At 43.3% G+C, this 25,001-nt stretch overlaps 1 protein-coding gene across 1 annotated transcript; it reads right to left on the bottom strand.

Annotated features, from left to right (window-relative positions):
- Positions 1-1,597: 1,597 nt before the first annotated feature.
- On the bottom strand, positions 1,598-24,425 carry PUS10 (pseudouridylate synthase 10). The gene is made up of 18 exons (XM_015425492.1): positions 24,332-24,425; positions 22,336-22,472; positions 21,103-21,369; positions 20,369-20,455; positions 19,907-19,941; positions 18,715-18,829; positions 16,443-16,504; positions 14,021-14,066; positions 13,554-13,618; positions 12,373-12,458; positions 11,184-11,309; positions 8,624-8,680; positions 8,104-8,180; positions 6,838-6,893; positions 5,644-5,761; positions 4,798-4,940; positions 3,311-3,410; positions 1,598-2,760 (listed from the first exon to the last, which is right to left on the bottom strand). The coding sequence occupies exons 1-18, from the start codon at positions 24,336-24,338 to the stop codon at positions 2,722-2,724; spliced, it is 1,623 nt and encodes a 540-aa protein (XP_015280978.1). The 5' UTR covers positions 24,339-24,425; the 3' UTR covers positions 1,598-2,721.
- Between the last annotated feature and the right edge of the window lie 576 nt (positions 24,426-25,001).

Here is a 25,001-nt window from a genome sequence, read left to right on the forward strand (position 1 = left end):
AATTTGATGAAGACTCTCTGGAGAGCTTTAGTAGCATGCCAAATGCAGTGAATCCTACTACTGTGACAAAAACATTCAAACCAGAAACAGGCAGTGATTTTTCTGTGTTTGAAGCTTTGAGAAACACCATTTATTCTGAAGTAGCTACATTGATATCTTAAAACGAAGCTCACCCTCATGTCCTAATTGAGCTTTTTCATGAACTTCATGGGCTAAATTCAGACTATTTGAGACAAAGAGCACTGTATAGGTTACAGGATATAGTAACCAGGCATCCATCTGAAGCCAACACAAAAGCAGAATGTCCAAAACCTCTGAACTCAAAGGTGTGGTTAAGATCCAATTTAGAACTTACTCCCCGCGAAAGACTTGCTACTACTGATAAGACATTAGAGAAGAGCTTTGACCCAGGTGGACCTGCAGTGCATTAATCTGATGTCGTGTTCTCTTTAATGTTGATCAGAATACTGTTTTCCTGATTTATTATTGTTTTTATATGTTAATGTTGAGTAAGTTGAAAGGGTAAACCACAGCCCAAATCTTGTGTGCAGACCACATCAATGGGGATCCAGGGAAGGACCCCATGATTTGGTCTGGTGGGGGTGTGTGTCATGATCTGGGCTGTGCCACCATAGGCCTACTATGCCCAGGGAGCCTGGCTAGCAGTAGGTGAGGCTGGGCCTACAACTCCCAGAAGCCCCTGAGAGGTTTTGGAGCCAAAATTGACCAATAGGAAAAGAGGAGGGCTTGGAATAAAACATCTGGTGCAGCAGGAAAAGTTCTTCTTCCCAGGGGACAGAGCCAGAAGGGACTGAGGCTGCTGTAGGGAAGAGACCCTCATCCTGAAGGAAGGGTGAGAAGTCTAGTGCCACTTGGAATAGTGAGCTAGGGACAGTATATATTCAGACGCGTTAGGGCATTTGATTTCTTTTCACCCACGTACTGTTATTATTCTGCACTTTGTTGTTTGACCTCCTATACAATAAACTATTTTCATTGTTCACTCTGCCTGGTCCTCACACCTATTATTCGACCAAAAGGGAGGTCAGAAGATCTTGGAAGGGCACTCTGAGTCTTCTCAAGGGAGCCTGGAACCAGAGTGGTGGCAGCATCAGGTGACACCCAAACCTGAGCCGTGACACTGGCGCTGACCAATCAGAGAGATGGGGGTACATGCAGGCAGAAGCCTGTCAATTAAACTGTGCTTTACAGTGAGACATTAACCCCTAATCTGAAGAAGTGAGCAATGACTCATGGAAGCTAATACCCTGCCACATATTTTGTTAGTCTTTAAGGTGCTACTGGACTCTTGCTCTTTTCTACTGCTACAGACTAACATGGCTACCCATCTTGATCTATATCCTAATCTCCCAGTTCACTGATTTTGATGCACTAAGCATCCTGGTTTTGGAGGTCACTTCATCACACCTGGCAACTCAGTTTTCATCCCCCCCCCAGCAGACTCTGCGTGGCTGTAACGAGAACCTATGATCTGTAGTTTGCAGTCAGAAATATAGAGAACATCATTTAAGAATGGATTTTTAAAAAGAGAGATTTATTTTCTTTATTCTTTTTTTTAAAAAACACTGTTCTGGATGGTTTTTTGGTAACAAGTTGTGACAAAAATTTGCAATTTCCTATGTAGTTTCACATGATCCCCCATTATTTTGGGGGCATTAAACACCACATCACAGTCAAACAACTCTAAAGGGGCCCCCTTGACAACAAGTTTGTCATGTTCATATTATGGCCTCCTCCAGAAGCCATATGATACAAATAGCTCCATCATGATTAAAAGACCTCCAAATACAGTGCATACAGCTTTCTTCTTCGTTTAATGGGAGATAAGGCTATATGGAGTGCGTACACTTACCTGTGCATAAGCTCCACTGAACACAGTGAAACTCCTGCACAGGTTCAGCATACAGGTCAAAGCAGGGAATGCATGCAAATCCGCAAAGCTGTCCAACCAGTCTGCATTGTAAATAATTCCAAACACTGGGATCAAGTCTGCAGCTGTTGTGCTACGGCTCCCTGGCACAGACTTGCTACGGTTACTCCAAGGAATCATCCTGCAAACACCTCATTTGCATTTTTGGAGTATAATAGTCCTTATACCTGCAATATGGCAGGAGGTGATGATGCAGTTCAATGTAAAAAAAATATGCTACGATTAGGCTGTTGCTTTAAGTGCTGCAGACACAGGAAACAGATTTTTTTTTTAAAAAAAAAAGCTTTTATTTTACTGGATGGAGAGAAGTTTCTCCTTTTTCCTACCAAGGTTGCCAAGGCCTTGTGAGGAAAGGTATGTGTGGTATTTCTCAATGAGTGGTACATTTTTGCCTATGAAACATCTGATTTCCAGATCTTCCCTTTCTCATCCTTTCATATGAAACATTTATCTTGAGAAGTGATCCAGCACTAGACAAGTCTACATTTACTTTGGGCTGTATCCTACCTCTTCATTCATGTAAGAATGACACCTTTCTCTTTTGGAAGGAGGCTCTAAATCCAAATTACCATTCATCCTGAATTTTTAAAGCCAATTAAAAATAACCATTTATAATTTTAAAAAAAGCTTTGGCAGATCAACATGATCTAAAATGTATTAACAATTAGTCAGCGAAGCCAGTGGCTCACAAAATAGGGTTGGTTGTGCTCTAACCAGCAGCTGGTGGGACGACAGCTCTTCACTTTCCCATCTTGAAAATTAATCATTCATTAATTGTCCAAAGCAGGAGGCCAATCAGTATCCACCGACTATAAAAGCAGAGGGAAAGGGGGAAAATCCAATTAAATCAGGAACAGGAGAAGTAATTTGCTCTTAGTACTTTTGTATTTCTATACTGAGAAGGGTTATTGAATGCATATGATGCAATTCCATTCCTGTAGCTGCTTAGCAGGTCTCACCCTACAAGTGGCATGGATGGGAAACCACATGAGATCTATAGGTAAGATAGCAGGTGCTCCTTGAAGGGTGTATGTGTAGTAAACAAACTGCAATAATAAATTACACTCAAGACTCAAAGTCTGGACTTTCAGGGTGAAACTGAATATGTGGAAAAACAGCACACAGAATGCATTTATGTGTCTGCTCCTTGAAGAAGCACCAACATTCATTCTGAAACTCTCCTTGTATGGATACTGACTGGGGAAAGGGGAGCTGCAGAGATCTTATGGGTTCTGCAGGGATTAGGAATTGGTGGATCAGAAGGTCTGAAAAGAATCCTGTTCAAATGTGGCCTTAATTCCAAACCAGGAGCAAATCCCATTACCCTCACTTTGAAGTAGTATGGGATGAAATACTCACTTCTACATCCAGCTCCAAGATGTCAGCAGTCGTCCCTAACAAGGAGCCAATGTTGGGCTTAGTCCTTCCAAAGTCTCCATGCACAAACTCTTTGATGTAACTGTATCTTCTATTAAGAAACTTATAAAGCGGCAAAACTGAAAAGAAACAGAAAGGGCCACAAGGGTGGTGTGGGGGAGGAGGAGGTGATGTGACAATCAGGTGATTTTGGAAGGGGTGTGCAGCTTGTTCAATCAGGTATTAACAACAGGAGTCTCCAGCGTGGCACCCATGGGCACCACAGTGCCTCCTGACACCTTCTCTGGTGCCCACCAAGTCTGCTTAAAAAGTGGGCAGGTCTGGTTGGGCTTTTTCCCGGCAAGGCTTCTGAATGGACACTGGAGATCTGATTGGCCGTGTAGATTTTTAAAAATGTTGCTTTGGCAGCAGCTGCCACCACAGCAGAAGGACTTTCACTTTGTGACTGCAGGTAAGTTGCAGCAGCCATTTTGTGGCTGGCTCCACCTCCTGCAGCAACCATTTTGTGGCAGTCATTTTCTGCCTGCACCCACCACATTGTGTCAGAATTCCAAAAGTGGCAGCAGGCTCAAAAAGATTAGGGACCTCCACTCTTACCCACAGCATTAGATCAGAGGCAGCAGGGGCAGTTTTAAAGAAAATCAAAAGTCTGTACCAAAGCAAGCAACACCCAATCCCAAGAAAAATCAAATGTTTATTTATTAATTACTCTCCCAACCAGTCCTTCCACTTAAGGAGGTTAGGGTGTCCTATTTAATCACACAGGCCCCCTCCATACATGCTGGATTGTCTTTATTTGTAGCTGCCTCTGACCTCAGGGCAACCAGTCACTCAAAGGCTGACAAGACAGAGAGGGAGTTCCAGAAGTGGGGCTACAGCACTACCAGCGTGGTGTAGTGGTTAAGAGTGGTGGACTCTAATCTGGGGAAACCGGATTTGATTCCCCACTCCTCCACATGAAGCCATCTGGGTGACCTTGGGCCAGTCACAGCTCTCTCAGAGCTCTCTTAGCCCGACCTATGTCATAGGGTGTCTGTTGGGGGAGAGGAAGGGAAGGCGATTGTAAGCTGCTTTGAGACTCCTTCGGGTAGTGAAGAACGGGGTATAAAACCAACTCTTCTTCTTAGCCCCAATATTTCAACTGGACACAAAGATGTAAATTGCAATTGAGGTTCATACTAACTGCATGCTCTGAATCAGTAAAGGCCTGCTTCATATGTTTGCTGGAAAACAGCAGGAAGCACATAAACCAGTATGCTGTACTCAGTATGCCGGATTTGAGCTGGGCAGAGCAGTGATCAAGACCTGAGTTCAAAGAGATCACCGGGCATAATTAGTCTACTCACAGGGTTAATGTGAGGATAAAATGAGATAACCCGGTTTGCATGGAGGAAGGAGATACAAGAATGTGAGATAAAACACCCCCAGTTACTGTAGTCCCTTTTGGAATTTATTCTCAGGAAGGATACGTCCCTGCCTGCGACTTTAGACGTAGCCGGAAATGATGCTCATCTATATACTCTGATTGCATTGTGTGGATGACGCGAACCCGGACAGCTAGAGGTCGCCGGTGAAGGACCCGAAGGGGAGTTTTTTGATCAAGCTTTAATTCCTGTTCAAGGATTTAAAGCAAAGGAACAATCAGTAAATCATGTACACAACAGAAGATAAATGCACAGATGGTCCCAGACATTTTGGTACTTGAAGAAAATCAAAATCCTGCCCCGACTTGGTGTAAAAAATTACATGATACACTCAACAACTGACAACTTCTTGCCTTTTAATGAAATGCCCCAAATCTGCTAATTGAAGGGGGTTTGGCTCACACCCCACCTAATACTGTGCACGGGACTGGGCTTTAAAGAAAATAAGCCCTTCGAGTCCTGTCAAGTGGAGCTGGGGACAAAGAGCTGAATCAGAAAGATGGGAATTTGAAACAGGACAGTATATAGGGGAGGGATAAAAACGAAGGGGAAAAGCCAGCCTGGCCATGTTTAGTTTATGAGCAATGGTGCAGTCAGGTAATTTTAAACTCCCGACTTAACTATCTTAGGGGTCCATCCTTCACCATTAATGTCAGATATTCTGGGAACTACAGTTCCTAGGATGTATTAAGAGAGAGGATGTTTAAAAATTAAAAAAAATTAAAAAGGGAACTGAGCTGGGTAGAGCTGGTCCATCACTAGCTACAGCCTGTGTCTGTGGCCCCCACTACTGAGCAAAGATGCCTGGGGTCCCGGACCTTTGTGATGAGGACTGCAATACCCTTGCCTGTAATAAGACCAATGGAAACACATGACAGATAGCACCCCAACCTTCATACTGTCCAGAACTGCTACATCTTCATTCCGTATCTCCTTTTCTGTCCATATTAAGGCATTGTAGCTTTTGGTCTTGCCTTCCTCCCCTTCCTTCATATGCCCAATTGCCTCTCTACAAGGAAAGAAATTAAAGACAGAACCACAGATCAGCCTACACAGCATTTTTAGAGGGGAAAAGGACACCTCGCTGGCTCTTGTAAGAGACTAGGGCTGCATAGATGGGAAGATGGTTGGAAACACCTTTGTATGAGCTAGGTGGGAGGTTGGGCTGAGCTTCTGTTCCTCCTCTGCTGCGGGCAGCTTACCTGGGCATGGCCAGAAGCATGGATTGAAAAGCCAAGGGACTCTTGGCCTATGACTTACAGGCTGTGGCCCCAAGTTGCTTATCTAAACTACATATTTGTTCTGTTTCTTTGGAAGCTGCTTTGACAAGGTTTGAGTCTGTCTGACAAGCTGAGGCTGGTCTGTGATATATGAACCCAACCTAAACGTAAGTGCCCTGGAGGATGAACTCTTGTTCTCAATCCTGCAGCAGAATGCAATAAAATAGGACAGTGTATAGACCTTGAAATTTTGCACTAATGTAAAGCCAAGTTTTTTAACCTGCCTAAGGCTGCAATCTGATGCTCATTTGCCTGGAAATAAGCCTCACTGAATAAAGTGGGGTTTACTTCTGAATAAACAGGGGATGACATTGCCAGTTCTGCAACTCACTTGTGCGTACCTATTGAATTAGTTCTACTTATGCCAGTTACAGGAAGAGCAAAGAGTTCCTTGCAAGGAGCTGAAGATCTCTTGACTTATCAAGATCTTGTGTAGATTCCACCTCTGATCTGAGATTTCACTAGGGGCTACCAAAGCTATTATTCTGGCTGCCAGACTTTTAGCTAAATTAGTTTAGATTTATAATCTTCTTTTGATTTTCCTGCTTTGAGATGTTAAATGTTGAAATGTTGCCTTGTAAATTTTCAACTAAGGGTATGATATATAAATATAATAAACAAACAATCATTGTTTCCTTCTGCCAGGCATGGCTTTATACGATTGCAAATTATGTAACTGTAGTTCTGTCTTGTACTTCCTATCTGTTCTCAAAGGGCTGTCTTCCAAATAAGCTATCCAGGTATCTTAGACACAGGGGAAAAAATCCTATTTTTAAAATCTTTGTTTGAGAACCTGAACACTTACCTGGTTACAATTTGTAAATCATGAACCTGGACTTTGTCTGATGAGTTATTAATTGTCTATAACAGTAAAAGAAGAAAAAGTTAACAATCCTGCATGGGTAATGGAGCTCATACTTTAGTAGGAAAAGCAGTTAGAACTCCCTTAAACAACGCTTGCTATCACACAATTGCCTTGTTTTGTTAGGAGGGAACAGCTGGGGTTGGCTCAAACTCATAAGCTTTATGGTACGCTATTTATTTAGGTATTTATATCCCGCTTTTCTACCCAATGGGGCCCCAAAGCAGCTTACATCATTCTCCCTTTCTCTGTTTTATCTTCAAACCACCACCTTGTGAGGTAGCTTAGATACAGAGAGAGTGAACTGGCCCAAGGTCCGGCAGTGGGCTTCCACGGCAGAATGGAAATCTGAACCTGGGTCTTCCCGTAGTCCAACACTCTAATCACTACACTCCATCAAGTAGCAGGTGCTGGGAGAGAACTTTGCCTGAGACTGTGGAGAGCCACTGCCAGTCTATTTTTTCCATTTCCTCCCTAAATTTCCATGTACATGTAAGTCCTAAATGGCAAGCTGTATGCATAAATTATATTAAATGTCTAAATTGCATCTTACTGTCATCAAACCCATGCAAAGGAAACAAGCCACTTCAGAGCTCTCAAAATATAGCTCAGTATCTCCAATGTGCACATTATCTGACAGCCTACTCACCTCTGGTCACAGCCACATGGTCCTGAGCCCTCCATTTATTGACAAGACTTTGCCAACTAGTGACCACCAATTTATAGCTGTTAACGAAGCCCAGGCAAGAGCAAGGTATGTCCTTTCAAGGACACCACTTCAGTGCCAAAGTAAGATATTAATGGGAATAAATGAGATCATTAATTAATTGGTGGGGTTGTGGCTCAGTGGCAGAGCTGACGCTGTGTCTGCAGAAGAGGCCCACTGTCAATCCCTGGCACGTCCAGTCCAAAGCTCTCAGGCAGTAGGAATTAGAAAGACCCTTCTCTGCCAGTCAGAGTAGAAAATACAGGGCCAGATGGGCCAGTGGTCTCTGATTTGGTATAAGGTAGCTTTGTATGCCTAACACAAGCCTAAGGTGGAATTCCTGTAAGGACCACTTCATTTGGAAAGAAAATGCAGGAAAGAACTACCAAAACCAGAAAATGTACTCCGTTATGGAAGAGGAATCAAGCTTTGTCCACAATGCACTGCACTAAAATGATCTGGTGGCTCAAATGCAAGATTATCATGACTTGCAACCTGTTTACCTGCTGAAGTGCCCTCATTTCCTCTGCAGTCAAATGCACTCTCCGAGGATTCACCAGCTCAATCGCAAAGGGCCTTCCTGTCAACAATTGGGGGAATAGGGATGATTGCAAAGTAATATTCAGATCAATAAAAAAACCATTCACAACTCTGCAAACACCTCAGATAGTTCAGCAAAGAAATATTCAGAATCTGACAAAAAATGAAGCAAGGTAGAGTTTGGACTGCTGAAGCATTACGATAAATGCACAAAATTGCTTTTCTCTGGAGATGTCTCTGATAGACAGGGCAGCGCACATCCTACAATCGTGCAATATTAGTTCCTGGATAAAGAATGTGGCATCCTGGTATATATCTTAATACAGCTCATTTGTAGGCTTTAAAATAGGCCTGAAAGTGTGTGGCCAATTTCTGGTGAAACCTTACACTGGATTTCCAGCAGTTGGAGGGCAAGAGGATAAAGTGCCCTACGGTAGCTTAAAATAGTCTTAAAACTATGCAGAGAGGGAAAGATAAGCTTACCATTGCCCAGTGTTCTCACATCCACATCTTCTCTTCCAGAGGATGAAAAGTTAAAACCTTAAAAGCAGAAAGGAGATGGCCACTGAACTCACATCCTTACTGACACCAGGTAAGATTTCAACATGATCTCCGGTCCTGAGCCGTGTTTAAAGGGTTCCACATGGCGCTGTAATGGGGCTATAGGTGCTCTTCAGCCATGCTCTGGACCCCATGTGCACAGTTTATCCACTGTGAAAGTTTGCTGCTGCTCTGAGCCTCCTACCAAGTCATTTCACTGGCTACTTCTACAGCAGCAAAACACCTGTGGGGGTCATCAGTGCTGAGGGTCATCATGTTGCACACAGCAGGGCAAAAGGGGTGCTTGCATTTAAAACAGGTCTTGCTGAGATAGCACAGGCTGCCAAGGGGTCCCCATCACAAGACTTGGGCAGATTTTTTATTCTGCATGCTAATGTGGTCATTTTTTTTTAAGAGAAGGGAGATGCTGACTTGTTAGCATGTACACAGAGAAACACTCCATGATCCAGAAGACAGTTGCGCTAGCATGCTAACTGTACATGAATGTGGGCCAGTACATTAACCTTCTCGGTTAAACTGGCCATGTGGGCACATGCATATATCTTCATGTGAATGTGCGTGTACATACACAAACAGTATGCAACTTTTAAAAAATTTCATCACTTGCTGTTTGTCAGGGATGTTCACTGATATTTCCCTCATTGTTTTTTCATTGGGCCTGTGGGATGGGGGGCTTTATGGGCACTGTATGTCCATGTGGCAGAAGAGCTACTGTGTGGATTCAGAGACAGGTAGACAGAGAGCCATGCACATGGTGGATGTGGAAATGAAACTTTGGAGGGAGGTGTTATGCCAGCACTCCTACAGTCGTGTAGTCTCAGGCTGCTCCAGAACATAAAAAGGACAACTAAAGGCACCCCCCCCCAAAAAAATTGCTTTTAGATAACAGATACCAAAAGGCCAAGGGGAAGATGCAGCTTGATCAGACTCAGAGGAAATAATTGCCAAAATTCATTAAAATGCAAAAATGAGATTTCTAGGTACCGTTTGCAAGGAAGCTCATCCTAAAAGCAAACTTGCTAAGATCACTTCAGATTCCAGGAACAAAAAATGTTCAGTGTTTGTGACAACAAAGGATAACTATTATAGAAGACTTAAAGGGATTCTTAAGACAGTGTCTAACACCTCAAAGAGTGCAAACTGGTCTCCTTCCTGAGTTAATTATAAGGACAAAAACTCATGTCCTGAGTCCCAGCACATCTGTAAGCAAAAATTCAATCACTGTTTTTGAGTTAACCACGGTATCAGCACGATATCAGATCAGTTACCTTTGTCCCAAACAAATATTAGCCAAAGAAATAATTTCCTGAAGCATGAAACTAGCAAATGCAATGGTTTAATTTGACTCCAAAAATGGTCACAAGAGACCCTCCACCCTTACCTCCACCACTAAGACTGGTAGCTATGATATAACTCCTCCCTTTTAAATTTTCTCCCTCTTTCTCTCACCGTGGCCCACAGTCCCCACCCTCTTCCTCCATATTTTGCTCTAACATAGCTCCTGTCCCTGCCACAGAGCCTCCCTTTGTCTCTCCAGATGCCCTCGTAACCTAATTCCTGTCAGCCCTCTTTTTGTCCAGCATAACTCTCCCTCTCAGATCCCCAAGCCTCCTCCTTGCACGATCTTTCATTCTCTCTCCGTCATCCAGCCTTCCTTCTCTCATGTTCTTCACAGACATGCACACAACCACACAAATCTCTCGGGGACTACCCATGAGTCGGGCACCTTAATTATCAAAGATTTTAGCAACTGTTGAGTTAGGAACTTCAGAAGTAGATATTTCAGGTATTTAGTTTACCTTGCCAAAATTTTTAATTGCCGACTTTCTGTTTTGCCTTTAACCTATCCATTTGTAGTTAAAAAGACAATTTTTTAAGAACACCTGTCTCTATTCTATGGTGAAAAATACCACACCATCCTACAGTCTGTGTATAAAAAGGACTCAGGTCCCAGAAGGCCCAGAGCTGGGGGTGCACGTATGAATGGCCACATACGTGTACTTCTCTCTAGTCCCAGAGTTATGAGGGACTGGGGGAGCTGCTCCAACAGCTACAGTGAAGAGGGGGAAACTGGGTGAAATCAGCCCCACATCCCTCTTCAAATGACTGAGTAAGCTTTTTACTTGCACAAGAGGGGAAGGAGGGAATGTCACCTGATTCTCCTTCCTGTTCTGCATGGTGTTTTGTCCATGAGGCTGCTCTGACCCCCCAAAATCACATGGGGTGGGTGCTCTATAAGTATTTTAGGCTCACAGTTTGTTTATCTACAAGATTTTTACCCCGCCTTTCTGCACCCACAGGCATCTAACAAATTAAAACATACAAATTAAAACATTATCTTAAAAGCCACTAAAACCAACACACAAATGCATAATTAAAACAAGTTTACACATCCAACATATATTTAAGCACTGAGTACTGGCAGCTCTGGTTAAGAAGCATGTGTTCTTATGCACCCAGGTGCAAAAACACCAGCACTCACTGTCTGCTTTGAAAGTGGTCATCAGATGCTCTGAGATCAGCTCTTCCACAGAAGACTCCATCTTCCTTTCGCCATCTATAATCCAGGGCGTCTGAGGTAATGTTCTTGAGTATTTGTTATATCTTCCTGTTTAAAAAAACAAAGAACAAAGATGTATTATTAATCCTCAGGGTTTGCAAAAGAAACAAAAAACACTTTCACTTGAAATGGGGAATCCATGTGCACAATGAGGTCAATTATTTATTTACTTACATCGTAATTACATTTCTATCTCATGTTCCTTGTACCATGGAATTCAAGGTCAGTCATCACAATTAGCATCTCTACCACTCCCTCAGCTGTATTTAATTGGCATTAGCTATCCTAAACAATCTCAACAGGTATTAATTCAACATGGGGATGGGCAATTATTCCGAATATAAGAGCACTATGAAAACAGAAACATGAAGCAGAGGGCTGCAGCAAATCAGTATAATGTGGATGTAAGTTATGGGCATAATGGCATGGATAGGGTCTACATGTTGTTGAACGATGGGCTATTGTCAGAGCTGACTCAAGTTACTGGGCAGCCCAGGCACCTTCTTCCCTGGGGGGAATCCAAAGTGGGGGGCTCAGGAAGTGCTACGGCCGCTTTCCCTGGAAGGATCTCAAGCAGACAGCAGTGGGATGGGAGAACGCACATGTCTCTTTTCTTGTTGGGGTGTGTGTCTTTATTTAAACTGCATTGGTCCTTTTTGTGTATGCTTCATTTTGTAAGATGCTTTGAGTTCTCAGACCAGGAGAAAAATGGGATAAAAATATCTAAGTAAATACATTATTTATTTTGAGCTCATCTGCATTTTTCTACTAACACATCAACGTCCCACTTTCTCCCCACTGGGAAACCCAAGGTGACCTACACAGGATTTCAAGTCAGTCTCCCATACTGGCACTAACCAGACTCAGATCTCCTTAGTGCCAGCAATGAGGCTGCATCTATAGTCGTGACTCATGAAGCAAAATAAAAGTAACTTAAATAATTACATGACTTTCTTGAATTATATGAGAAGTCAGATCCCTACTTAATCAAAGCTGATGTTTAGATCAGAGGGAGAACCCAGAGAGAGAAGGGTATGCCACAAAGGCAGGGGGAATATGTGGAGTACTGGGATGTTTAAAATCAAGGGGAAAAAAAGGATTTTTTTCTTACCAGCCACAAAGATTGCACCATTTGTACACTGAATGTCAACAGCTGTGCAAGGAGTCTTAGGTGAACTTGGAGGGCTTTGAAAGTTCCTTTATAGGAGATATAAAGAATAATCCATTAAAAAACCCACAGGACAGAAATTCTCATGTCCAAAATGGTTAGATGTAGGCAACAGACAACTAGAATGCCATTTTGCTATTCACTTGGACTTGCTGCCATAGTCCAGGCAGACTGGAGGGTTCCATTAAGTAGGAATAGCTACACTATAGCATAATATATGCCCATGCAAATCACTGGGGACAGTTAACAAGAGTCTCTCTGTGGCGATTGATCGATCTAATTTATTGCAGCAAGAGCCAGTAAAAAGTACAATTCTGATATAAGAAGGATTAAAACAGTAATAACATGGGAATAGTATAAAAATGTTAACAAGAGAACGTTAATAAAATTAGCAAAATAAAATAATGTTAATAAGAGAATCATATAATTTTTTCAGCTAAAATAAGTTTACGTTTCTTAATAGCTAAGCAACAAAATTTTGCCAAAGCTTAAGTCTCTCTGCAGCAGAATAACTGACTCAAAAGTCATCCTGAGCTATCAGGATGAATGCACTCTACTAGCCTTGTACTATAGCTTGCTAGGTGTTGAGCAGGCTGATCAAGTTCCTGAATGTCTGTGTGAATCACTAACTATGCAGATCTGCTGCTTCAGCACATCATTCCTAATAGTAAAATGGCAATTTTACTGTGTGTCTAGCCTAGAGGCAGAAGATCAGCCGGCAGAGAGATCTGCTTGACCAATGAAAGCCTCCCCTTCCTTTCTTGTTTGGTGTATTCTTTCTCTTCGCATACTGTTAACTGCTTTGGATCCCCATTGGAGAGAAAAGCAGAATATAAATATGCTATGTAAATGATATGCTAAATAAACAACTGCCAAAAGGTAAAAATCTTGTTACACATCTGAAATGCAGGGTGATCAATGCACATGTAAGCACACCCCACCACATTCAAAATTATAACAAATTACGCAGCATGAAGAGTTGCATAGACAAAAGCTGCCTCTGTGGGGGATTTCATTCTGTTTAATTACTTCAAACCTTATAACATGCTTTCTGCTTTAATATTTTTCTTCTTGCCTTGATCCTAAATGGATATTTCCCAACTCCAAAGCTAACACAGACTTACTTAAGAAAATCATCATCATCTATCAACTCCAAAGCCTTAACAACGGCCATTCTGGTGAAGATGGACTGCAGAGAAAAATAATATAGTACATATCAGCAGGCATGTTACATTTAAAAATTCAATTCAATTTAGTAGGCAGCATGGGTATTTCTCTCCAACCACTGGATGTCAGCTCTGTAATATTCTGTTCTGGTTTGCATTGACTTGGGTGTTTTATTAAGGAAGAATGGTTAATAGGCTTTGATAAATTATATATATAAAGTTTGGCTTTGATCAAAAATGTCCAATATCCAGTTTTAGTACATACCCCAAATGGCCAGCCAAACTCACATGGATCTTTCCACTGATTACACACTATGTTAATTAAAATATCCGTTTCACTTGGGGTTTCACAGTTTATGCTCTGCTGCCAAGATGAATAATGAAGAAAAGGTAGGGGGAGGGGAACTTCCACTGAAATACTTTACCTGTTTGTTTTTTGCTGATTTGAAGCAACTTGGACATGCTGTGGCACTAAAAGCAGAAACAAAAATTAATCACAAAGGTCCTGCTTGTTTGAAAAGTCATCAACATGAGCTGTCAAACAAAGGCAGCAAGGAAAAGGTTCTGGAAGGGAATACCTGTTGAAACTTGGGCAGCAAGGGCCAGTCAACTAAAAAGATGCCCCCCCCCAGATTAATTGGCCATTAGTTATAAATACAATTGCAGGTGGCTGAACCTGTCTCAGAAAAGGCATTCCCGCAGCTCTCAAGCAGGAGGGAATGCCTCTTCCAAGATAGCTCCTGCCAGAAAGAGCTTTTGCTGCAGTCACAAGCAAATTTATTCAGATTTCATCAACTGATTGATTAAAACAAGCACAATTTATTGGCTAACGTTGTTTCCATCAGGTGAAAGTCTTAGTCCCAGCATTTTGCTGGGGTGGGGGGCTGTGCCTCAGCAAACACTTGGGATGTTGAAGTCTCTAGGTTCAATTCCTGATATATCAAGTTCCAAATTGGGGCATCGTAGAGTAATTTAGCACATATTTTGTGATTAAACACCTTGAGAGCAGCAGGAACAAATTGATTTCCTTTAGCAGGAATAAATTGATTTCCTTTTGTATAATGAAAGTGGGAAATTGCAAGTTCACTGCTATTCACTGAAAGTGAAAGTGTTCAATCCAAATTTCTTAGAAAAATTCTAGGGCTCCCAACTTGCGTACCTTGTGCAGCAATATGCCTTGAGACAAACCAGAGACGCTTAGTCACTAAAGCATGGTTCTCAGCTTTTAAATTCTGGCTGTGCCTCCTCTATAGAAGCGAGCCTAATAGTCTCATCGCTTATATGCTATGCGAATCTCACCTATCAGATTGGTTGACATGTGTTGAAGGGAAAATTACACTGATGGGGCTCAGCATGGATGATTTGATCCTTCTTTCAGAGAAGTACGCTTTTGGCATGATTAAACAGAGATTGATCGATATAGAAATGCAAGAACTTAGAAGCCTTGCTAGTGAGCATTGCTCTCCCATTCATTGGGAGATTTCTCTTAATGGGCCGCTGCCAGAGTATTTTTCCTGTCTGATTGATCCCTATATTAGAAGGGTATTCACGCTGGCCCATTTTAATGTCCTCCCCTCAGCCATGTTACATGGGAGATTTAAAAAAAATACCATTCCCAGATAGATGTACTTCTGACTTGTAGATTTTACCAGGATTTGCACGCTTATCACCTCGGCCCTATACTGCAAACCCTGGAGGGCAAATCTGAGGAAAGTAAGACAATGAACCTTCTAGCCTCAAACGGGGCTGATACCATCGAAGAGGTGGCAAACTTCCTTTACAGAGCGTATAGGAGGAGAATTTCTTTTTCGGCAGAAGGGGTAGTGAATTGTTTTGCGTGCCTACCGCCTCTATACCTAAGGCTGCTGCTGTTGTTATGCCAATAAAGGTTTGTTGTGTTGTTGTGTTGATATATCAAGTTAAAAATGTCTCCAGTGGAAGGTGCTGCAAAAGATCCTTCTCTGACCAAGATCCTCGAGATCCATTGCCCAGTTGGAGATGACAATACTCATCTAGCTAGGCCAAAGGTATGATGGTCAAAAGCTACTTCATATGTTCACAAAGAGGAGCCACTGAAAATACCGATGTCCCTCATCAACTTCCCTGTTTGCAGCCAGTCAACTCCTTCAATTCCCTCAAATCTTACTCTCAAAGTGACACTCGACTGGCTTTTTTCCTAAACTCACTCTAATGCCCATGTGGTTATGCAATGTCCACATTCACAAGGCCTGATACAGCAGTTACACAAACCCTTACCAACCCACATGCTTTAATCCCCATACTGTATCAGAGACAGATACTTCATAACAATCAATAGGGTGCAGTGGTTAGAGAGATGGACTAAAATCTGGGAGACCTGGGTTCAAATCCTGATTCAGCCATGAGGCTCACTGTATAACCTTGCTTGCTTTCTATCTAGCCTATTTCAACAGGTTCACTGTGAGGTTAGAGGGAGGGGAAAACATTGTCCACCAGTTTGAGCTCGTTGGAGAAAGGGTGGGATAAAAATGTGATGGCTTTTAAAACAGCTACTTGTGTTCCCCACTTAAAGAGTATACTTCCTTAGTCCACTGAGGCCTGCTCACTCCTCCCATTCTCAGGTGGATCTGATTACCACAGGGGAAAAGACTAATTTCTTTCTAGGAGTAAGAACAGAGAAGACTTCTGGGGGTGCCTTAGGTCACTATGCTAAATCTGATCCTGCTTACTGGAAGGTGATGAGGAACATACTCTTAGAAATAAAAACACTGCATGAACAGCACAGGAGGAGGACTCAGGTGTATAACCTCTACAGGAATATTTAACAGCAATTGCCTCTGCCTAAAATATTATCCCACCCTGACTTACAGGAAGTGGCAGTCCTCATCTGTTTCGGGATGGGCAAACACCACACTCACTTCAAACAGGCTCTAGGTTTCAATCAGAAAGAAAAAGTTATTTTCACATCCACACTGGCAAATTATTTCCTGTCTCCCTTGATATGTTTCAGTTTGTCTATCCACCGAGGACCAGTCCTGGAATTCATTTTCAAGCTTTTCTTGAAGTATACCGCTTTAGAATACAGGTGCGTTGTGGGGAAAGTTACATATTTGAATGCTTCCCTATGAAAAAAAATCCCACACATAAAGAACTACCCTTGATTCTATGTCACTGATTCTGCTGCATGTATATAATGACCCCTACATGCAAGAATAAAGGAGAATCATAGAATCACAGGGTTGGAAGGGACCTCCAGGGTCATCTAATTCAACCCCCTGCACAATGCAGAAAATTCACAATACAGAAAATACACACACACACACAGTGCCCCCTGTTCCATCCCCAGAAGATGGCAAAAAAAAAACCCTCCAGGATCCCCGGCCAAACTGGCCCAGAGGAAAATCGCTTCCTGACCCCAGTGGCAACCAGCATTTTCCTGGACATGTAAGGGCCACAAGAACTAAGCACTGAGGCAACCCTTCCTGCCCTCCCTCTCATGATCTGCCCAAGTTCACAGCTTGCCTTTGGGCATTTCACTGAGTACTGGTGGGTACCACTGTACCAGTGGCTGCTATTGCAACAACTAATGGGCCAAACATGTACAGCCAGCTCACCATGGTAGGATGTTGCCACATGCAGCACTTGAAAATCCAATACTAGCTATGAGCTAGACAATTTTGAACAGACTTTTTTTTTTAAAAAAAGAAAACAAAACAAAAGACATTTTGCATACCAGCCAAAGTTAAAACTTCTAGAAGTGGCTCCAACATTTATGCAACAATTGTGTTTGTCTCAAGTTCACTGGGTTTGCCTCAGCAAACAGACAAAGGATGTGTTGTCGAATGAATGAGAAACTCCCATTACTAAACACCTGTTTTCTTGTGCCAGAAAATCAGGATCCCACCAGGCCTCCCTGGTAAGAACACAGAGGTACTCCAAGGTAGGTGTCTGTTGTGTTCATGTCTTAGTTTCCCACAGCAAATATTTCAGAGGATAGGGAGTTGGTCTAAATCCCACATTGACTGCGGCAGAAAATTGCTGATCTTGAGCTCAGATCTCCTACTGAAACCAAGGGGACGTTAAGCCCGTTCACTTCAGCTAGTCCATCTGAAATGTGGAAAAGGAACAAGATTTCCTCCTTTTCGTTGACTACAAGATACCACTGTGGTCTAGTCCTCCTTGGAGTGGAACATCTGGGTCTGGGCTGTACCACTCACACACGTGTGATCCTCTGTACATGGAAACCCAACAGAGGCTCCAGCCTGCCCTCCTCCCCAACTTGCCAATTTTATTTCTTATATATATACCCAGGATTGGCTCCTAGATCAGCCATGCCTTCAGTGTACAAGGAGAGTTTCTATCTTTGTACTGAGCAGCATTCAAACATATTTACAGGATAGAGGAGGCAGCAGCCAAAATGACTGAACCGAGGCTCTCGTACTTTGGTCACATCATCACAAGATAAGACACACTGGCAAAAATGCTAGGAAAATTTGAAGGCAGCAGGAAAAGAGGAAGACCCAACATGAGACAGGTTGATTCAATAACAGAAGCCACAACCTTCAGTTAGCAAGACCTGCACAAGGCTGTCAATGACAGGACAATCTGGAGGTCATTAATTTATTAATGGCAGGTAACACAAAGATAAGGCAGTGGTCCAACTCAGTATAAGGCAGCTTCATACGCTGAGGTATGAAGGCAGCTTCATACGCTGAGGTATAAACACTGCATGAGCCTGTAGTATGAAATGGGACAGGAGACAAAGAAAAAACAATGGGTGCAGTGGGAAGAAATTTTTAAATCCAAATATCCAAATATCAAACCCCCGATGCATTTCACACCAGCTTCTTCAGGGGATTTTATTTATATATATATGGAAAGAAAAAAAGAATACGGTTAACAAGCATCTTATCGCTACTTCTCTTTATTATTTTTTACATATGTATAGAACCCCCTGAAGAAGCTGGCATGAAACACATAGGAATAAAGAATTTCTTTCCACTGCACCATTTTTTTCTTCATCTCTTGTTCCACTTGGTGTGGTCCTTTGTTCTTTTCTCATTGAAATGGGACAGCCCAGATACTGACCAGTGTTCTCAGTAGCAAAAAGCCCTGTGACGGCACTTGTTTTCTATGAAACTTTTCCATCAGCAGGAGGAACCCCCAGCTCCTCCAAGAACAGGGGGTGGATAATCCATTTGTATGCTTCCTTCAACTGAACAAGGTCGTCTTTTTCCACTAAAAGGTCCTGCTTCCTAAAAGCAAGAAAGAAAAGGGACTCAACCATTTAAATTAAGCATCCTCATGAAGTTAATTTGATATATTAAAATACAAGCAAGATGATGTCTAAAGGCCACTCACCCCAGTATATATTGGAAAGGGGGGGGGGAATCAACACGCCCCTTTCCTGTCCTATCAGCTCACCAAAGGTCTGGTGCCATCCTGCCTTGTTGGTAGGTGGTCCAGTTTTGCTGCTTTTGTGATTGGTACAAGGGCCAGGCACTATACTATAGTGATGCTACCCATTTGGGCAGCAATGGCTAAACAATAAGGCTGGTATCATAGAGGTGCAGGGACAGAGTGACTCCTCCCATCTGTGTCTTGGTTCTACCTTCTTACTGTCAATTTTCAACTAGGTAACAGAAGTTCAGGCCTGTGCATCACTGAAATAATTTCAGTTCCTATCCTTGCAGCTCCTTGGCCTGGTTCCTATTGCAGCCTGCCACCTAGTGGTAGGCGAGAGAGATGCCGAATGGAACCAGGCATCCTGCTAAAATGAAGTCAGAGAATGGCACAGTCATTAGTAAAGAGGTAAAGGTAAAGGTTCCCTTGCTCGAAAACCAGTCGAATCCAACTCTAGGGCTGCGGTGCTCATCTCCGTTTCAAAGCCGAAGAGCCAGCGCTGTCCGAAGACATTTCCATGGTCATGTGGCCAGCATGACTAGACACCAAGGCGCATGGGACGCTGTTACCTTCCCACTGAAGCGGTACCTATTTATCTACTTGCAATTTCTTGCTTTCGAACTGCTAGGTTGGCAAGAGTTGGAACCAGAGATGGGCGCTCACTCTGTAGTGTGGCACTCGGGTCTCGAACTGCTGAACTACCGACCTTCCAGCCTGCAGTTCAGCGTCTTAACCACAAGGCATTCTGCTAAAATGAAGTCAGAGAATGGCAGTCATTACCAGAGGAGAAATCCACAGGAGGAAATGGCTGGAGGCAGAAGACAGCGTATTGCTCGTAACTACCCAAAGAGTGCAAATTAGCAAGCTTCATTGACTTGAAAGCTAGTACTGAGAGAGGCTAGAGAAGATCCGCTCCAGAAATTACTCACCCTATTTCCTCTTTTACCAGCAGCCATGCGGCATGCTTCAGGTAGTCGGACCCAGAAAGAAGAAGGAAAAAAGAGAGAAAGTGGTGAATGAAACAGAGGTTTCATGACCTCCTATGCTTTAACTGGCTAAGAAAACTGAACAGAAATCAGCCACTCCAAATAAATCAAGTTCATACAGGGTCACTAGAACATCTGACGTGACCAGTTCTCATTTACCAGCCCCAGCCCTAAAGCTGAGGTCTCTATCAGCCTGGCCACCAAACAGCAGAGACGCCACTTGCTCTCCTGCTCCCCCCGCCCCCAAGCCCTGGTTTGGCCACAGCTTCTCCCATGACTCCAGATGCAACATGAAATCTGCACCGGCAAAATGTATTTCTTAAAGCAAAAGCTACTTTGAAAACAGCACCCTTCACCTGTACCATAATTTAGGCATGAACAACAGCATCGGCAGCAAACACTCACCTCTCGGACAGAAAGCTGCGGAGGGAAAGACACGGAGAACACAAAGCTGGAAAACTGATATTCAGAAGAATTGATCTTCTGGCAGACCTAGAAAAACAGGGATCAACAGGAAGTGCAGCCAGACTTTGTACAGGACTCAGTTTCCTGCTTAGAGGGCCAACAAAGTACATGGGACAGTGATGGGCAACAGTCAACAATGGACCCACAGCTAGAATGGTTGTGTCAGAGCCAGGCAGTTGCTATAGGCAGCCATACCAAAAACTCAGTCTTACTGTCTGTGTTCTCCAACCCAAAATCATGGAGTCCAGTGATTCGCAGAGAAGCACAGCATGCAGAGAGTGCTACTCTACTGACTGGGTATTAGCATTTATACCAAACAAGGCTAAGACTGAGGTTTCACTCAGCCCGCCAATCACCCTTGGATCAGGATTGTGAACTCCCTTTCCTTCTGGGCTAGGATTTTGAGGCCCGAGTGCTCAGCAGGCTAGGTTCTTGCCAAGGGAAAGCTCCATGGGACTAAAAATGCAATAGTCCAGTTGAAGCCCACTGATTTCAATGGGCTTAGACTGAAGTAACTGACAGGGAAATTATTATTTGTTGGGTTCAATGAAAGGGGTCCAAACAGAAGTGCACTATAAGAGACAGAAGAGCCTCACTGCCATACATGCACACTGCACTGCTGACCTATTAGCTGAAAAACTGACAGACAAAACTTCTGACTTGCTGACACTTACTGCTTTGACAAAATCCATCTCACAGAGCTCCTGCAGAATTCCCAAGCACACGGTGCAAACAGGAGGAGGCCTTAAATTATCATCAGTCGCATTTCCATCGTTTTCTGCATCAGTCAGCTGATGGCTCCCATTTGCGGTCTGTTCTTCAGCTTCTTCTTTGCGGCTCTCAAGTCTAATTCTTTTACATGGCGGCTGGACCGTTTCACAAGATGATTCACTCTCGTTGCTATTGCTCTGCAGGAATGTGCGTAGTTCACAAAGCAACTCCTGGTCAACCAAGAAAGCAGAGTAAGACTTTGTTGGAAGGGAGCCACACATGGCTTCAGTGTGCGGTGAGATCCACATCCCCCCCCCCATCACTAATGATCTAATGGACTCGGAGCAACAGACCCTATAAACCCACAGCTGCTTTTCTACATGGGGTGACCCTAACCTTGAGTTTAATTTGAAGAGTGACAAGTGTCCATCTGTTAAGAAACTAGAAGATGTTCTGTGTAAACATGCAACAGTTCTGTGCTGGAAATGTTATCTGTGTCATTAGAAGCAAAGGCAGGAAGGCTACTTCTAGGTCAGGAAATGGTGCAGAATGGGGCTTGGGTTTCTTGGTATGTGACAAGATAAAGGATAAAGTTGAGAAGGTAGGGAGAAAAGCAAGAAAATGAGCTAGAGCAGACAAGAGAGTATGGAGAGAACAAGACCTTCTGCTGGCTCAGAGAGCAGGCAGGGCGTCCTCGTACAAAGCGCCCAATTGCAACAGTATCAGCCACAGCAAAAAAAGAAAAAGTTAGATGTGGAGGATTTAGGAGGACTGAGATCTGCCCATGACTATGGGAACCCATCAGGGAAGTTTCAAACTTAATCTGAACAATTGTATTAGTGTACCACGAGAACCAACTGGGGCTGATGCATGTCCAGATTTTCATTTCCTCCAATTTGTGGTGACATGCTGGGCTTCCTGATTGTTGCAGTTGGCTGTTTCTTCATGTCATGCACTGGGCAGGAGCACTTCTCTTCACCCTATGACCCTCCTCCCTTACTACCGTCCCGTTCAGAACCCTTGTCTCTTCCCTCCATGCTAAGATCATGTGTGCCCTATCTTCCCCATCCACCAACCTCCTTCCATTTCCCAACTTCCTGTTGAATGTTTCCCTTGCTTAGAAAACAGGGCCACTGTGGCCTGAAAACTGATTATAGCCACCACCTCACCCATCATGTACTTTAATTTAACCAAACCTTCTCAGGACGTCTGTATGGAGCCTGTAGTTCCACACGGCAGAACCTGAAAATGCATCGTGGGCATGCTCCAAAATTCAGTAGCATCTGAGCAATAGGTTTGTCTTTTTCTGATAGTTCAATCATGCTGGAGAAGCCTATACTTTAAAATAAAGAGATTCTTAGCCTTTTAACTGTAGCTTGGGGAGGGGGAAGAAGAAGAACAACAAATCATATGACTTCAAAAGAACAAATCTCTCCCAATTAGCTACCAGTTGGCCCACTGCCTATACCCTTGGCTCAGGAACATCAGAAGAACCCTGCTGGATCAGACCAGTGGTCTATCTAGTTCAGTATCCTACTTTTCTCCAGTTCCTCCAGCTCTTTAATAAAGCCTTTCCTGAGTTCTCAGAGCCTCATCATGTCTACAGCGCTATTGCTATAAGTACACATTGTACAGATTAGTACTGGTTCTACACTGAGTTAATTTACTTTGCAATAGCCCTTCTTCATGGATTTTTTAAAATGCAATTTCTTCATAGATTTTTGAAGCAGGATATACATTACACTGATTATTATAGTTCAGTTATTTGACTAATCTTAAAAACAGGTAATGCTCATTGGGAACACTAGGCATTGAAGGACGTACTTCCCACTCTGGTTGGGAGTTTGGCTGACCCATGATGACATGGTTAAGAGCCTCAGGGTTGTACCCAGCTGATCTATCTACCTGGATCAATGCCACAGTCACATCGTGATTTCATCATTGTAATGCATGCTACATGGGTCTGCCCTTCCGTGACAGAGTAGGAATTCAAATCTAGGTTTCCCAAGTCCTAATCCAACACTTTAACCCCTACAACACACTGACTCCCCCTTCTGCAGTCACTCTGTTGGTGGCCCATCAGTACTGGGGTCAATTCAAGGTCCTGACTATCACACACAAAGAGCTGCATGGGCTCCAACCCTCATATCTGTAGGACTACCTCTCCCCCTGTGTTTTGCAATGACAGCTCTGTTCATCTGTTCAGGGCTTTCTGCAGGTGTCACCCTGCAAACAGGCAAGATCTACAACTGCCCATACGCATGCTTTCGCTGTTGTGGTCACTATGGAACAGCCTGTCTGAAGAGGTCAGAAGAGTGTCCACACTCCTGTCATTACACAAGCTATGTAAAATGGAGTTGTTTGTGAGAGCTTTTCTATAATGGCAGCAGGGCTATACTATAACAGAATAGTTCAGCAAGGTGCTTTTAAAGAGAGAGCGGCTATAGATTATACCACTCGGTATAGAACATACTATCAGTTTGCTACATATTACCCTGTTGTCATTTCATTGTTGTCAAGGCTTGGGGGGGGGGGGGGGGGGGAGTGCTGGATCTCTCAGGAGGAAAATAAAGTTTTCAATCTGTATATACTGAACACTCATGAACTTTTAAACATTTTTAAAGGGATTTTGTTGAAGAGGTTCCAGAACTCCATTCTGGCACGTTCCCCCAGAAAAAAAAGCCCTGGGTTTTGTAATCCTAGTACTAGTATACTGCTCATTAGATGTCTCCTCATGTAGATTGTATCAAACTACAGTGTTTAGATTCGCTTTGCATGGACTGCTCAGTGACTTGTGTCTGTCCCCATCTGCAAGATGAGGATAATAATAATGATCTACTTTACACAGAAACTGTCATCATCATGATTAGAGAGGATAAATACAGAGCACCTCAAAAAATTACTCTGTTCGTTTACCCCAGAGTCTTTAGGAGAAGACCCCGAAACAAAACGCTCTCAGTTTTGTCATTTTGCCAATACTCCTGACACGAATCTCCCTTAAGTCATAGAAAATTAACGTCGCAACAATTAAGGAGCAAGTCCCATTCCGGTCAACGAGACTTAATTCTGAGAAAACGTGTTTAGGGTTGCACAGTAATTTTCTCCGTCCTTCCCTATCTCTTCAAAGCCAGAACCACCGTGACCCATACAACCTCCCCTCAGAAAGCAGTAAACGTTACACATCTGTCCTACCGTTCATTTGCCAATACACGAATAAAAGACTATGCCGGGACCACTTGTGCGATGCACCTGACTACCATAACACTCCCTTCCTCTTCCGCCTTTCGGTTCCTTCCAGCGCAGAGAGTGAGAGGAAACAGCCTGCCAGAAATAATAGTTCCGACTCCGGTACTCCCATTAATCCCGAAGGGCTACAGTCAGTTCATTTAACATTTACTTCCGGATGTCGATTGCAGTTCTAACAACAAATTCCCTGTGCCTTAAAGCACGTCCCACCGTGTTCACATAAGGCTATACTGAGTCAGACTGTTGGTCTATTCGAGGTCACGGCTTCCTGACTTGCAGTGGCTCCCTAGGAATTCCGGTGTGTGTGTGTGTCTTTATCTTCATCTCTATGGCCCTATGCTATAGGCACTATAGTAACCTACCTCACAGGCAATGCTCCCTATAAGCTGTGGAGTCCTGTGAGCAAAAATTCCACTTTGTGAGCTCCTGGCATTAAAGTTGTGAGCGAGCGATTTTGCTGCTGCATGAATTAGTTTGCCCTGGAGCCCTCCTTCCTGAGCTGAGACAAAAATGTGTGAGCCGGAGGCTAAAACACTGTGAGCCAGCTCACACTAACTCAGCTTAGAGGGAACACTGCTAAAATGTTGTCAGGATAAAATGGTGTAGGGGAGAAGGG

Source organism: Gekko japonicus, unplaced genomic scaffold (assembly GCF_001447785.1).
Source record: "Gekko japonicus isolate JY-2015 unplaced genomic scaffold, Gekko_japonicus_V1.1 scaffold480, whole genome shotgun sequence".
Taxonomy (NCBI): domain Eukaryota; kingdom Metazoa; phylum Chordata; class Lepidosauria; order Squamata; family Gekkonidae; genus Gekko; species Gekko japonicus.

Bases quoted from the DNA above. Each gene is read 5' to 3' on its own strand.
- PUS10 (XM_015425492.1), bottom strand. The intron at 16,505-18,714 runs GTTTCATAGAAA...ATTGAAACCTAG, and splicing joins TTCCTCCTGCTGATGGAAAA to AGCCTGTTTGAAGTGAGTGT. The intron at 14,067-16,442 runs GTAAGTCAGGGT...TTCTGCTTTTAG, and splicing joins GATGAGGACTGCCACTTCCT to TGCCACAGCATGTCCAAGTT.